This window comes from Gekko japonicus, unplaced genomic scaffold, assembly GCF_001447785.1.
Source record: "Gekko japonicus isolate JY-2015 unplaced genomic scaffold, Gekko_japonicus_V1.1 scaffold1956, whole genome shotgun sequence".
NCBI classification, from domain to species: Eukaryota; Metazoa; Chordata; class Lepidosauria; order Squamata; family Gekkonidae; genus Gekko; species Gekko japonicus.
Genome location: NW_015168105.1, coordinates 151,198 through 166,083, shown reverse-complemented (window position 1 = coordinate 166,083; position 14,886 = coordinate 151,198). Strand labels below are relative to the sequence as shown.

Genomic DNA, 14,886 nt, shown 5'->3' with positions numbered 1-14,886 from the left:
GGCATGTTAGAATTGAAGACTGACAAATTTAATTTTTTTCCCCTGTTGGATTTAGGACCTTCTCATGGATATCTACAGAAGCATAGGAGAGCCAGATAGTCTCTATGGCTGTGGTGGAGGAAGAATGTTGCAGCCTTTAGCTAGGTATCCATTTTGTTAGATAATCACTAACTTCATCTATTTTGTATTTCGTTGTTTTTTTTTAAAACCATTACTATCACATACTTTCTCCAAGCGACTCACAAAACTCCGATATTATAAGGTAAAATAATATAAATGTACGTATGAAGGCTGAGTGTTATAAATCTTTGCATTGTTCTTTATGTGTAACAGGATAAGAACTTACGAGCATGAAGCATTATGGGGGAAAGCCCTGGTCACTTACGACCTGGAAAGAAGCCTTCCACCCTCCACTCGGCAAGCAGGAATAATAGAGGTAATTCTTAGTACAGTATAGCTGGTATCAGTAAATGAGCAACTAAATAGTGTTCAGACTTCTATTGGCCATGGTAATAATAGGTAAGCTTTCATAACACCATATTTCCTCTCTAGCAACAGTTCTGGGTCTTGGTTTGAGGGAGTGTCTTAGTTCATATGAATGCCCCCCCCCTCCCGCTTCTAGGGTCTACCCCCTCCCTCTCCCAAAAAACACCCCTACATTATAATTTGTAAGCTTTACTTCAGGTGCCATCCCCTTGAAGGTGCAGGGTTGTCATCCTCAAAAAATAGTGCCTTGTCATCAGTGGCTGCCATTGCATGGGATTCTTTCGTAAGGGAAGCCCACCAGGTCCATGCCACTCCCTCTGTTTTAGAAGGAGAGCCTAGGAGTTTTGTTCTGCTAGGCCTTTTGAGTTCTGTGCTGCCCGGTTTTTATGTCGTCTCCTGCTGGCTATGTTTGTCTGTCCATCTCCCGCCCCCCCGGATTGTAGTATTTATTTCTTTATTAAATTTATCAACCTCCCTCCCCTGTAAAACCAGGCTCAGGGAGGTGTACAATACAGCCGTATAAAACATCAATAAAACAAATTAAAATTTATATCAGGCCATAAAAACATAATCATCTGATTAATTATTTACAGATGGCGCTAAAATTCTAGCTATCTCATGGGAAACAGGCAGAGGGGGGGAATGGAAAATGGGAGTGCCCAGACTGAACTGTCACCGTCCTCAGCCGAACACCTGGCAGAACATTTCTGCCTTGCATGCCCTGCGGAACTGTAAAATGTCCTGCAGGGCACGGATGTTGTTTGGCAGAGAGTTCCAACAGGTTGGTGCCAGGGCAGAGAAGGCCCTGGCTCTGGTCGAGGACAGCCAGATGCCTCTCGGGCCGGAGACCGCCAGTAAGTTCTGGTCTTTTGAGCGTAATGCTATTCTGTCTGAATACCAGGAGAGGCGGTCCTGGAGGTATGTTGGTCCCTGACCGTTAATTGTTCATTCTCACCATTGTCCAATAGACAATGGACTAATGTTTATGGCTGACCAATATGAAATACCTTTGTTGACTTTATTTAATTTTACTTACTTTATTTTTAGTCCATCTTTCTCAGATTACAAAGTTTTAAAAATGCAGTATAGTACACACAATGCAGTAAAACTGTGCAAACTGTGCAATAAACAAAATTAGAGATCAATGTAGTAGAACAGTACAATGCGTACTGTAAACCATGCAGTGCGAACTGCCTAAAGTTTTCACAGACATCAAAACTACAATCCTCTTCCCTTTATGTAAATGACTTCTTGAACAAGAAGGTGTGTTTTTTTTAACTTCAGCACTTCTTGATTCAAAACGTCATACCTCAAATGTCCTACAAGTCTCAGCAGGATGCAGTATAGTTTATTTGGTAATGTTTGGAGTACCTTCAAAAATCAAATCTGATTATTCAGATGTTATTCTTTTATCTCACGGATTGTAGGCCTTGCAGAATTTTGGGCTATGTGACACCCTCTCCGTCTACTTAAAAGGACTAGAACAGGAGAACCCTGAATGCTCGTTGGAATTACAAGAGCTTCGTTATCAGGCAGCTTGGAGGAATATGCAGTGGGACCTGACCTCTTTCGTCAAGTAATGCAAACTCTATAGTTTTTTTCTTTAGCTGTGGTACCTTAACATCTTATTGTGGCTATATTTATTTCATACCCAAAATAAAAGCTGTATTCAAGGTATAGTCATTTGGGTGTGAGTTAAATGCTTTTGGCTCTTCACTTATAAGGGCAGCCAATATGCCCATTAAAGGCTACTTCTATTTTTCTATACATCTGTATTTCTTTTTCTTGCTTTTAAGAGATGAGTCGGGAGAAAGAGGTTACCATGAATCTCTGTATGATGCTCTGCAGTGTTTTAGGGACAAGGAATTCCCTACTTTTTATGAAAGACTAAAGTGTGCCAGGTAAATAGCAAGCCTTGAAAGTACTTTTTTCCCCATCATGCTGCATGTGGTATTGCAAGATGAAATGCTAATGTGCATATTCTAGGCTTTTATTTTCTTTTGTTTTCTTGAATGTTACAAAGTATGTTAATGAGAGATGAATGCAAAACCAGCCACTTCTTCACTTGTGCAAGAGGTCTGCGTAGTTTCTAATGAGTTTTCCATCTGAATAATCAGTGAGAAGGCCTAAACTTGAATGGATGACAAAAATAAAGTTGAGCTACACAAATTTGTCAAGACCTCACCAACAGGGATGGTCTTGGTGGGACAAATTTAACCTGTAGAATTTATTTGACCTTTCAGGTGCAGTGTAATAAGCATCCCTGTTGGGTATTACAGTGTCCTTTAAGTCAGACATCGTATAAACTAGAGGGCTATGGTTCAGTCCAGTTTTATTTTCATATGAAAGTTAGTGAACTGATGCTGAGCCTCGGTGTTGCCTGCTCTGAATGGCAACAGCTCTCCAGGATCTCAGACAGAGAATTTTGAACTGATGCTGAGCCTCAGTGTTGCCTGCTCTGAATGGAAGGAGCTGTCGACCGAAATGGAGCCCGCCGGGATGAAAAGTGAAAGCGCCGAGCCAAGAAGGATGTTAATCTACCACCACAAAGGGTGCTAGTAGGTAACCCCACCCCATAACTCTGTGGCCATAGTTAGGGTAATTTGTGTGTGATTAGCACCATATGTAAGCCGCTCAGAGACCCCCTGAGAAGGGGGTTCGAGCGGGATATAAAGTCGAAGGTTAAAATAAATAAGTAAATAAAACAGCTCTCCAGGATCTCAGACAGAGAAAGGTCTTTCCGGACTGACACGTGAGATTTTTTAATGGGACATGTTAGAGATTCAACCTGGAACCTTCTGCATGTGAAGTACATGTTCGTATCACTGAGCCACAGCACCAATCCCTTCTTGAAACCTGTCTTGTCTAAAACGTATGAGACTATTAAGTGTGCTTTGGCATGTGCTATTTTAAATTTGACAGTAAATGGCACAGCAATTCCCATAATCTGTTTCTTATATTCACAGAGTCAAGGAGGTCGAAGAACTGTCTAAAGGTAGTCTTGAGTCTGTGTATTCCTTGCTGCCAACACTTTGCAGACTGCAGACCATAGGAGAGTTGGAACACACAGGATGGCTTTTCTCCGGGTATTTTATTGTTTCTTTTAATGTGTCATTATCACTGTGTAATGTTTCCTTCAGGATGCCCGTGCATCACCACTCATCAGATTCTGCATTCCCTTATTACTCCCTTGAATAAAATACAGTCTAAATCAAAAAGGTAAACAAAACTTATCAAACCTTACAATACTGAAATCTTTTAAATATGTGTATATGTTTTGCATCTGCTGCTGAGCTGACACATGACAAACCTCTGTTCATGACAGGCACAAGCAGTTTGTTTGCCACACCCGCACATTCCTTCCCTTGTGCACAAATTGGGCAAACTGGAGTTGCTTTCCTTGCCACAAATGGGGCTAAACCATGGTTTAGAATCTTGATTTGGGGGGAAGGAAACAAACTCCAATTTGCCTGGGAAGGGGAGGAGCTGAGCGGGTGGGTGGGCTTGGCAAACAAGTCATGTTTTTGCCTGTCACAGACAGGCATGGATTTGTTGTGACATCTGAATGTGGCCTGTATTAGCACAGGGATTAGCATACCGTGACAAAGTGTTTGACTTAATTTGTACACTTGATATGTTGGCATAATTATGTTGCACTGCTGGCATAATGCCATGTTTTGTGAGTCTGTGCCAGCATGGAAGACAGGCATGGATTTGTTGTGACATCTGAATGTGGCCTGTATTAGCACAGGGATTAGCATACCGTGACAAAGTGTTTGACTTAATTTGTACACTTGATATGTTGGCATAATTATGTTGCACTGCTGGCATAATGCCATGTTTTGTGAGTCTGTGCCAGCATGGACGTTGGTAGGTTCTTGTTATGAAAGACAGGGGGGAAGCTGCCTTTTCTTGCTGGAAAACTCCCTTAGACCAAGGTTTCATCTTTGTCATCTATGCAGTCCCACGTTGGGGACTCTGTGTGTGCAGGCCTACTATGGCTAGATCTTCTAGCCCAGATCCCTTAGGAGACGTCCACATGCCTATTGGAGCTGTTGTATCCATTTCCCTACCAACGGTCACATGGTCCAGTGGCACACCACCCCGACAGAGTAGGTCATTCTCCTAGCATTGTCTTCAATCTTAATAGTCTCTCACACCTGCTCCGCTACAAGGTCAAATTATCAAATGATTGTGGCGGCTTAGATGGAACTGAGGGAGTCAGGGCAGTGTGCCATTGGGCCATGTGATCATTGGGAGGGAAACCTCCCCACTGCACAGCTGTTTTTGCGGCTTTCGTGGGGAACAGAAAGCAGGGGTTTAAAGGGACTTGAGGTTCCCTCAAACCCCTGCTTTCTGCTCCATCCATGAACTGCCACAAACTGCTTTAAAAGTTTATGGAAGTTTGTGATGGTAGACCCATCACAAACTTCTGTTCATGAACTATGAACTGGGCAAAATTCATGAGGAATTTGTCTTCAGTTCATGCCCATACCCAGTTCATAGAATCATAGAGTTGGAAGGGATCTCCAGGGTCATCTAGTCCAACCCCCTGCACAATGCAGGGAATTCACAAATACCTCCCCCTCCACACTCGCAGTGACCACTGTTCCATGCCCAGAAGATGACAAAAAACCTCCAGGATCTCCAGCCAAATTGTTGAAGTTCAGTTTCTCTGTTCTACTTCTGTATTGGATCAAGCTCTGTGGACTTGGGCAAAATATTATTATCTTCAAACATGTGAAATGTGACGCTCGGTGTATTACTGATTAGGTTGTCTTTTAAAGTTATGGTCACAATCAATGTTTTATAGTTTGGGGTGCATTTTAGAGGTCTGAATGAATGCCGAATCTCACAGAACCTCTCAAGATCATTCTCCCATTGGATGGCGGTCAGTACATAGTTTCTGCACATGACTAGTAAAAGTTTCAATAGATTTTGATTCCTGATCTGTCATTTAGAATCAGCACCATGCCTCAAAATTGTATCCTTGTGCCTTTGTGCAAAAAATTGGTAATACTCAGTGCGAGCTCATCACTTTCTTTCATACCATCTCTACTTTCAGACCTCTTACTAACAAGCAACTGAATTATATGTATCTGAAGTGGCAGAGCCAGTCCAGTCTCCTCCAGGACAGTGATTTCAGTTTCCAGGAGCCTATCATGGCTTTGCGCACAGTGATTCTGAAGGTCCTGCTGGAGAAAGAGAATGAGAACGCCAAAAGGGACTGCATTAAAGATACTCTCACCAAACATCTCGTGGAACTGTCGAGGTTGGCTCGCATGGCCAAAAACACTCAGGTATTAGATCTGAAAAGTTCCCTCTAGACACACTTTCAGAGTACCTGATGGCACGTGTATCTTAATGAACTTACAAATATTGGCTTGGATCCCGCTGGAAATCTTTGCTGATCGAAGGATTTCTTTTGGAGGATCATGATTCCTTTCCCCCATCACAGCCCAAAATGTGCCCCACAATTCGGGGGTTGGGGTCACCAGGAATGGTAAGACAAAGAGACAGACCTCTGTCGTCCATGGGAGGTGAGAATCGGCTCCCTCCTTCTGTCAGCAGACATGACTACCCATTTGCTGTAGCTTGATGGTTTAATTTTTTAAAATTAGACTTCTTGAGATTTCTCCAGGATGGGACAGAGTTCCATTGTTCTCCACTGTTGTTGTTGTTGTTAAACATTTTCTGTTGCTATAGTCACATCCACTAACCCCCTCCCCCCCAAATATACAACTTAAGATCTGAAAGTCAAGCCTTTGTGGTTTTGGAAAGTGTGCTTCCATCATTGGACTCTTCTTCAACAGTGCTCAAAATTACTTATCTTTTCCGTTTTCCCAAAAGAAGCATACACAATGATACCTTATGCTGAAATGAGCATTGGTGGTGTTCTGAAAAACCTTGTGAACTCAATTGTTATGGTTGTTGACAAATAAGATCCACTGTTGCATTTTCATCTATAATTTTGGTTTTGTCAACTGAATCTTCAAGTGATTCTGTCATTAGTCTCTTTTGTTTGTTAACACAACATAAGAGTTGGAGGCCCAAATGTCTCTTGTCATGAAGCGTGGTGCGACATTAACAAGCCCATAGTTTCTTATTCTGAATGAATTCAATATAACTAATGTTAAAAACCCTGTGCCCTTGGTCTTGAAGGTGTTTGTGGGAATGAATGTGCAGGGGTGGAGTTTGGATTTTAGAAATGTGAGTCAATGGACCATATCTCAAAAAAAAAAAAAGAGGAAAAAGTGAACAATTATTATTTTTTCAGCTTCCAGAAAGAGCGATGTTTCAAATTAAACAGGATAGCCCAATGAGACATGGGGTGTCTGAATGGCAGTTGGAGGAAGCCCAGGTGTTCTGGGCTAAAAAGGAAGAGAGCTTAGCATTGAGTATTCTAAAGAAGATGATCAAGAAATTGGATGAAGATTGGTTCACGGTAATGTGCTATATTCTGTTGGCTTGATAACTATATTGTTTAAATTCCTATTTGGTGTAGTGGTTGAGAGCCAGTTTGGTGTAGTGGTTAAGAGCGTGGACTCTAATCTGGGAGAACCGGGTTTGATTCCCCACTCCTTCATATGCAGCCGGCTGGGTAGCCTTGGGTCAGTCACAGTTCTCTCAGAGCTGTTCTCTCAAGAGCAGTTCTCTCAGAGCTCTCTCAGCCCCACCTACCTCACAGGGTGTCTGTTGTGGGAAGGGAAAGGAGATTTTCAGGTAGTGAAGGTATAAATCCAATCTCGTCATCGTCCTCCTCCTCTTTTTGATTTGAAGACAAACAAATCAGTTTGCAGTGCTTAAATGGACCGAAATACACATAGGCACACTTCATCTAAAGGGGTGGGGGAGTTAAAAAGGAAGAGTATCACAGTATGTTGGGGAGGGGTGTCACTTTACCTTATGGACAATTGTTAGTTAATATGTCTGGATATTTTTGTCCGTCTAAGGTTGAAAAAGACCCACACTTGAAACTAATTTACACAGAATGTTTGAGATTATGTGGAAGCTGGTTAGCAGAGACCTGTCTGGAAAATCCTACCGTCATTATGCAGAATTACTTGGAAAAGGTAAAGGACTTTGAATAAGGCAGCTTTGGAAAATGATCAAGAAAATTACATTTTTGTATAGTTTTAAAGATATTTAATCTGCATCTTTGCAGTTCATTTGTTATTTAATCATTAAGTCGCCAGCATGGGTTATTCTCAGTCTTATAATGTTCTTTCCAGGCAGTAGAAGTTGCAGGAAGCCAAAATGGTGACCACTGTGATGAGCTAAAGAGTGGGAAGATGAAGGCGTTTCTGTCTCTAGCTCGTTTTTCAGATACTCAGTATCAAAGAATTGAGAACTATATGAAATCCTCGGAGTTCGAAAACAAGCAAGCTTTGTTGATGGCAGCCAAGGAGGAAGTTGGCCTACTAAGAGAGCATAAGATTCAGATGAACAGGTAGGTCTCTTAATTGAGGTGTTGATTGCAAAGATGACTGCCATGTTACCCATTAATGGAAAACAAGCCAATGAGGGTTACCGTAGCTGGTTGAGTGGGTGTGATCTTAGAGTTCATCTGATTTAAAGGCACTTTAGTCTTCAGAAGAGGGGGCAGCAGTTTCTGCTAGTCATCCCCTCCCACAGTTGACCCTCACTTTCACTTTTTGCTGATCTGGTGGCTCTCCTGATCACCAGGAAAGAAATTTCATGGGGCTCAGAGTGCTGGGAAGCAAGGATGCCCGCTCCATGAAGTCTTTGGATGGTTGGATACATGCCATGAATGTGACTGGTTTATTCCTAAATCTTTGTTGAAAAGATACATAGTCAAAGTTCAGCGGGAGCTTGAACTTGACGAACGTGCGATTCATGCACTGAGAGAAGATCGCAGACGTTTCCTGTGCAAAGCGGTTGAGAACTACATCAGCTGTTTACTGAGTGGAGAAGAGTACGACATGTGGATCTTCCGGCTTTGTTCACTCTGGCTTGAGAACTCGGGAGTTTCTGATGTCAATGCGATGATTAAGGTTAGCTCCTCTGTAGCTTTCCTACTCCTGTATTTGTATATGAATATCTGGTGAAGGGTGAGTTCGCCATGGTCTCAGGAAGGATATGGTTGGTGGGTACATGATACAGCAGCCGGTTTAGGTCTGGCTAGTGGCTGGATGGGAGTCATCCTTAAAATTCTACACACGTCTCTTTGACTTCTGTCATGAAAGAAAGGTGGGAGGTTTATTACATTTATACAGCTGCCATCTCATTCTCGTAAATTACAACGCCTGTTCTCACCGAGAATTTAGGCTGCTTCCGCAAGGGGATATTTCCTCACCTGGAAGGCAGGAAAACCTCACATTAATGGGGAATGACCACAGAAATGTATTAATTCAGAGCATGATTTGCAGTGTTCCCATGGCTTTCCCCTTCATGACCGGGGGGGTAGGGGGAGGCCTATTTCAGTCTGGCTCAAAAAGCAGTCCGCAGAGTGGTTGCAGGGGCATATCCGACTTCTGTATGAGGAGGAACTACAGTGTGCATGAGCTGTCTACATGAGGAGAAGGTAAGCCCCCCATAATCCTTTATAGGGCTTCCCCCCCTTTTCTAGCTGAGCTGCTAGTGAGAGGAGAGGGAAAGCGTTCAGGGCTGGGGGGGGGTCAGTGCAGTGACTTTTGTGCCTGCCTTCGTTCACAGGCGTGAGAAGGAGAGAAGGGGGAGGAGCAGGGGGTGGGGGGAAGAGGTCATCCCCACATGTTCCCATGGTGCTTGCTGCCACTGCTGTGGGAGGGGCATGTTTTTGCACCTCCACTTGGAAGCAGATCTAGTCTGAACCAGAATTTCGAGGCTTGAATTCCCATGTCCTCCCTCTGAAGTCTGCTGCACTGAGTTTTTCATTGCTCACATTCATCAAATATGTAGCTTCGTTGAGAGAGGTATCTTCCATTGAAGCTTTCTTCGGTTTTTTACCAGTAGTTGCTCATTTAATGTAAGTCGTTTACTTAACATGATGTAACATATTAAATATATGTCCTGATTATGTTTATATTAAATTCCTAAACCTGTCTCTTTGTTGACTTTGTCTCTAATTATGTGTGTGTGTGTGTGTTTTCTTCTACCTACAAAGTACTGTCAGAATGAAAAGCTTGTCTTCTGACACATTGTGCAAGTTATCATCCTGTTTGCCTCCTGTCTGTACGTAACACAGCCGTGTCGATGAAAGCTGATTTTTGCTGATGTTTTCTTATGCTCATATAATCATCTGGTAGTTGTTTAAAAACTGTGTGTTACAACTTTTCGGTACCAAAACAGTAGCCATTTACATCTTTGACATTCATAATGTTTAGAAAAATGTTTTTAAATGCATTGGTATCTGTACATACCAGGAGCTGCGGTGGCTCAAGTGGTTAAGACGCTGAACTGCAGGCTGTGGAAGGTCGGTAGTTCAGCAGTTCGAGACCTGGATGCCGCATCCCGTCTCTAGTTCCAGCTCCTGCCAACCTAGCAATTCGAAAGCAAGAAATTGCAAGTAGATAAATAGGTACCACTTCAGTGGGAAGGTAACAGCGTTCCGTGCGCCTTGGTGTTTAGTCATGCTGGCCACATGACCAGGGAAATGTCTTCAGACAGCGTTGGCTCTTCGGCTTTGAAACGGAGATGAGCACCGCAACCCTAGAGTCGGATTCGACTGGCTTTCGAGCAAGGGAACCTTTACCTTTTTATCTGTACATACACATTGTGTTTTTTAAATATTAAATATTTTCTCCTGTTGATTTTGTTTTCTCTTTATTACATGTCCTTCTGTGGTTCAACAGAGAGAGGCAGAGAAAATACCGTCCTACAAGTTTCTTCCTCTGATGTACCAGTTGGCTGCTAGAATGGGAACCAAGATGATGGGAGGCCTAGGGTTTCATCACATTTTGAATAATGTAATTGCTCATCAGCCATAAAGCCTTTCCTTCCTGTGGCATGCAAATATATCTTTTTTCCCCATAACAAAACTTGAACACTTGCTTTATTAGACATTGAGGATATTTATGTGTTGCATTATATTTTAGTGCTTTCATTATGTAATGTTGGGTATATTTTGTAGTTAGTTGGAAGTGATTTAGTGCCTTCTTAGAAGGAGGATCATTAAAAAAAACGGTTACGAATTCAGACACTGGGTTGGATCCAGCTTTGTGGAACTGGTAAAAGAAATCAGAGTGTGTCTCTGCTTCTGGAAGGGTTTGCGTAAGATCTTGTGCAACATCTCCTGCTGATGAACCATGGCCTTCTGCCATTTCCATTTGGAATGCATTTGGAGTTGTTCGTGGATACCCCTGGGCTATCCATTTTCTCCCAGAGGTGATTCCTGGGGATAGACTCAAAAGCCCCTTTAAGGTTCAGAAATGCCACATATAATTTGGATCTTCTGCACCCTGTGTACTTATTAGCTAAGTGAGAAAGAACCAAACAGTGGTCCAAAGTTGATTTCCCCTGCCTAAAGCCGATTTGCTCTGGGCCGATAAATTTCTGAGCTGTTAACCAATTGTGGGGTTTGTTTTGTAATAATTTAGTGTACAATTTGCCGATGACAGAAAGGAGGCTGATAGGTGTAAAATTTGCAGGGTTTGACTGGTCACCCTTCCTAAAAACCGGGACTGTAATTGCATTAGTCCATGTTGTGGGCACTCCTTGGACTATCGTTATGTCCCCTGTGCACTGTAATATGCTTGACTTAGCACAAGTGGTTACTGTGGCCTTTTGTGGCCTCCTTTGTGGCAGTGATGGCTGCAGAGTATAGTTACTTATTTGCCCCTATTCTGTCTGTGCAAAATCAGCCAGCAGAGCTTTTCTCAGTAGTGAGGGATTTCTTCATCTCAAACCAGGAAGGTCTCACAGAGTAGTTGGCAGCCAGAGTTTCACAGGCTTCTGGTTAATTTCTGATCCCAATTCAAAGGGCTTGTGCTTATTTTTGAAATTATAAGCAGGCTGGGCCTTCTTAAGGGCCTCCTTTTGCCATATAAGTCTCCCCATGCATCGAGTCCTTGAGATGGGTGGCCAAAAGTTGTAAGACAATTTCAGCAGTGGCACCTTTGCACAGCAGTACCTGCCTAGCACATGCCTTGCTAAGGTTTAGGCACCAGATGAATGTGTTTCTATTTACCGAGGCAATTGGCATTGTGTATGTCTGTTTTTGCTGAGTGGACTGGATGTTATTTTCTCGTTAGATTGATTGTTTTGCCTGTAGTTAAAATATATATTGTTTTGTGGTTTTGTTTGTTTTAATGAATTTTTAAACACTTTTACTTTTGATGCTTTTTTGTTTTAGTGTGGTTGCTGCTGATTTTATTGTTTTTATTGATAGATTTTTAAAGTATTTTATTTCTGTTAGCCCCCTCAAGTGCTTTATGCCTATGATGCAATACAGAAATAATTTAAATAATAATAAAATCAACGTACATCGGACTTACTTCTAAGAAATTATTCATACAGTTGGAACTTTTCAGTCCCTTCTATCATTTTTCGGCTTGAAAACAGGAAAGCTTATTTTACTTGTAACATTTTAAAGTTGCGTTTGTACAATAAAGCACTAATTGGGATAATTAAACCAAGACCAATACAGAATTAAATCATTTTGAATATTGATATTAAACCTTTGGTGCTCTTTTAACACTAAAATCATAACGTTTCCTATGTTTTTATATTTCCTTATAGCTTATAGCAAGGATTTCGCTAGATCATCCGCATCACACTTTATTTATAATCCTGGCTTTAGCAAATGCCAACAAGGATGAACTTCTGACCAAACCAGAAGCAGCAAGACAAAGCAGACTAACTAAAAATGTGCCAAAAGAAATCTCCCCCTTGGACATGGTACTTGAATTCTGCTGTTATTTGTTGTAATTTAATTCAACCCTGCAGTAGCTTTAGGCTGAGAACACGTTCCATATCTGCATGATCAATGTTACAGTTACTGTTTTCCACATTGTTCAACATTGCAAAGCAGCAAATTGTCCAGTTTCCTATTTATTCCCCATCCTTTCCCCCTCCCATACAGTGCTAGTGATTTTCATCTGAAATATGTGGAATGAACAACTTGTATTTTAAGAAGTATTTTTTTTATTCTGTAGGATCGCATGGAGGCTGCCAGCAATATAATTAACATGATAAAATGCAGAAGAGCTGATATGGTGAGAAATGTTGAAGCTCTATGCGATGCTTATATAATTTTGGCAAACTTGGATGCAAGTCCATGGAAATCTCAGAGAAGTAAGTGATGGGGGGGGGAAGAAATAACATTATTGGGGTGAAGTCAGTACTGATAATAGCTTGAAGAGAACAGCATCCTTTCCTTTTATTCCCTTAGAAGCTCACTGATTCATAAATCTTGAGCAGCGGGAAATACTTATTCCTTATTTTTTGGCTGCAAAGGCTAAAAGGACTGAAACACATTTTGCAATTGCTAAGGTAAACTTAGGATCCTTATCACTAAGCAAAAGAGCCAGGGTTTCTGGAGTATAAGGTGGCAGTTGGTTAATTAAGGGCTTAAGATATAATGATCCCTTGTATTTTCAAAGAACCTACGTTCAAGAAGGGTCATGAAAGGATGTATCAATCCAATTAAGGCCAGAAGGGCAAACTCTGTCGGAATAGGGCCTATTCAAAAATCTGCTCTGTAATACCTTGTTCGTATAATAGTCAATCTTGCAAACAAGAAAGCTCTTCAGTATCATGGGAGAAAACAGCATCCTTATACATTTCTCCACGATTTTGTGAAAAGCATTTTTCTTTTTTATCAAACCAGGCGCTTTACTTATCTATTAATGGGATAGTTACCCAGTTGACTAATCCAAACTCTGCATAAATAAGTTCAGGTTTGCGGGAACATACACATGTGCCCAGATTTGTAGGTGATACTGAGATACTTGGAATGATTTCGCTAATATCAAGAGAGAAATGTTATCAGTTGTTTCTTCATAGACAAGGGCCCAGTGACCCAGCTTTCAAAATAGTCTGTTAATATATAAATAAATGTTTAGTACATGCATTTGTTATTAATGCAGGAGGCATAAGTATCCCATCTGATCAACCTATTATGAAACTAAAGAACCTAGATGACGTTGTGGTACCTACCTTGGAAATTAAGGTAAATAAGGCTTCACTTTTCTCAGTAATAGTTCCTACATAGCCACATTTGCGAGCATTGATGTTTCTGGAATGGAATGAATTGTAAAAGGTTCTGCTGAGCATGTTGCCCATTTAGAAAGACAGCTGTCATTAAGGCATATTTTTATGCTGTAAACCACCTTGTAAATTTACTATTGAAAGGCAGTACATAAACTTAGTAGACAAATGTGACATAGTGGCATCTGAAAATATTTGCAATTTTAGGTGGACCCAAGTGGAAAGTATGAAAATTTGGTTACAGTAAGATCGTTCAAGCCTGAGTTTCGCTTAGCAGGAGGTGTCAATCTACCGAAAATAATAGATTGTATTGGATCAGACGGCAGAGAGATGAGGCAACTTGTCAAGGTAAGTTCTGTGTGCTGCAGTTTCTAGAGGGGTCTACTTTCATCAACTGAGAAAACTTTCAGTTACATGTAGAGTATTGAGTTCTTCTTATCCAGTTTGGTTGGTCACGTTCAGATGGTTGTCTGATCACTAAGCCTTAGTTTAAGGCTTAAGCAGTCCTAATTGCCAAGGCATGGTATGCAGTTGGCTAGCTTGATCTCTGAACTGGCCAGGGGTCTAATGAGCTACTAGGCTATTAGCATAATAGCTCATTAGCATATGCAACACCCCCTGACATCACTGGAAGTGATGTCAGAAGGGGAAGCAAAAGGGGGGGAGGCATCTTCAAAAGCCTCCCCTTCCCTTCCCTGGGGGGGGGAAGCAAAGAGAGAAGGGGTTTAAACTTTAAACCCCTTCTCACTAGAGTTGGGCCACAGAAGGAGGAAAGAAGGAAGGAAAGAGAGCGAGAGAGTAGAGAGAAGGAACGAAAGAAGGAAAGAGGGAAAGAAAGGGAATGAAAGAAGGAAGGAAAGAGGGAATAAAAAGAGAGAAGGAAAGAAGGAAGGAAAGAGGAAAGGAAAGAAGGAGAGAAAGAAAGAGAGAAAGGAAAGAGGAAAAGGAAACAATGAAAGGAGGGAAAGAAAGAAAGAGCAAAAAGGGAAGAAGGAGGAAAAGCGAGAGAAGGAAAGAAGAAGAAAAAGAGAGGAACGAAGAGAAGGGAACGAGAGAAAGAAAAGTAGGGGAAGGAAAGGAGGGAAAGAAAGAGGGCAAAGAGATGGGGGGAGGGTCTCCCTGTCTCCCACCCCCCTCCCCCAATGAAGCGTCTCCCACCCCACCCCCCCGCGGATCCCTCACTTACCCCGGGAGGCGGCGGGGAGAATCCTCTGGCCTCCTCTTCACTCCCTGGGGCTGCTGCAGATCGGA

At 41.9% G+C, this 14,886-nt stretch overlaps 1 protein-coding gene across 1 annotated transcript in view; it reads left to right on the top strand.

Moving 5' to 3' along the window:
• ATM (ATM serine/threonine kinase) overlaps positions 1-14,886 on the top strand; it is a 74,893-nt gene that overhangs the window by 54,608 nt on the left and 5,399 nt on the right. Inside the window, exons 40-54 of the mRNA XM_015414809.1 lie at positions 56-144; positions 334-436; positions 1,914-2,062; positions 2,283-2,387; positions 3,453-3,572; positions 5,552-5,786; positions 6,764-6,931; positions 7,440-7,559; positions 7,719-7,936; positions 8,294-8,501; positions 10,281-10,394; positions 12,166-12,324; positions 12,582-12,720; positions 13,515-13,597; positions 13,843-13,983. Coding sequence (XP_015270295.1) covers positions 56-144; positions 334-436; positions 1,914-2,062; positions 2,283-2,387; positions 3,453-3,572; positions 5,552-5,786; positions 6,764-6,931; positions 7,440-7,559; positions 7,719-7,936; positions 8,294-8,501; positions 10,281-10,394; positions 12,166-12,324; positions 12,582-12,720; positions 13,515-13,597; positions 13,843-13,983 — 2,151 coding nt within the window. The remainder of the gene's footprint in view (positions 1-55; positions 145-333; positions 437-1,913; positions 2,063-2,282; positions 2,388-3,452; positions 3,573-5,551; positions 5,787-6,763; positions 6,932-7,439; positions 7,560-7,718; positions 7,937-8,293; positions 8,502-10,280; positions 10,395-12,165; positions 12,325-12,581; positions 12,721-13,514; positions 13,598-13,842; positions 13,984-14,886) is intronic.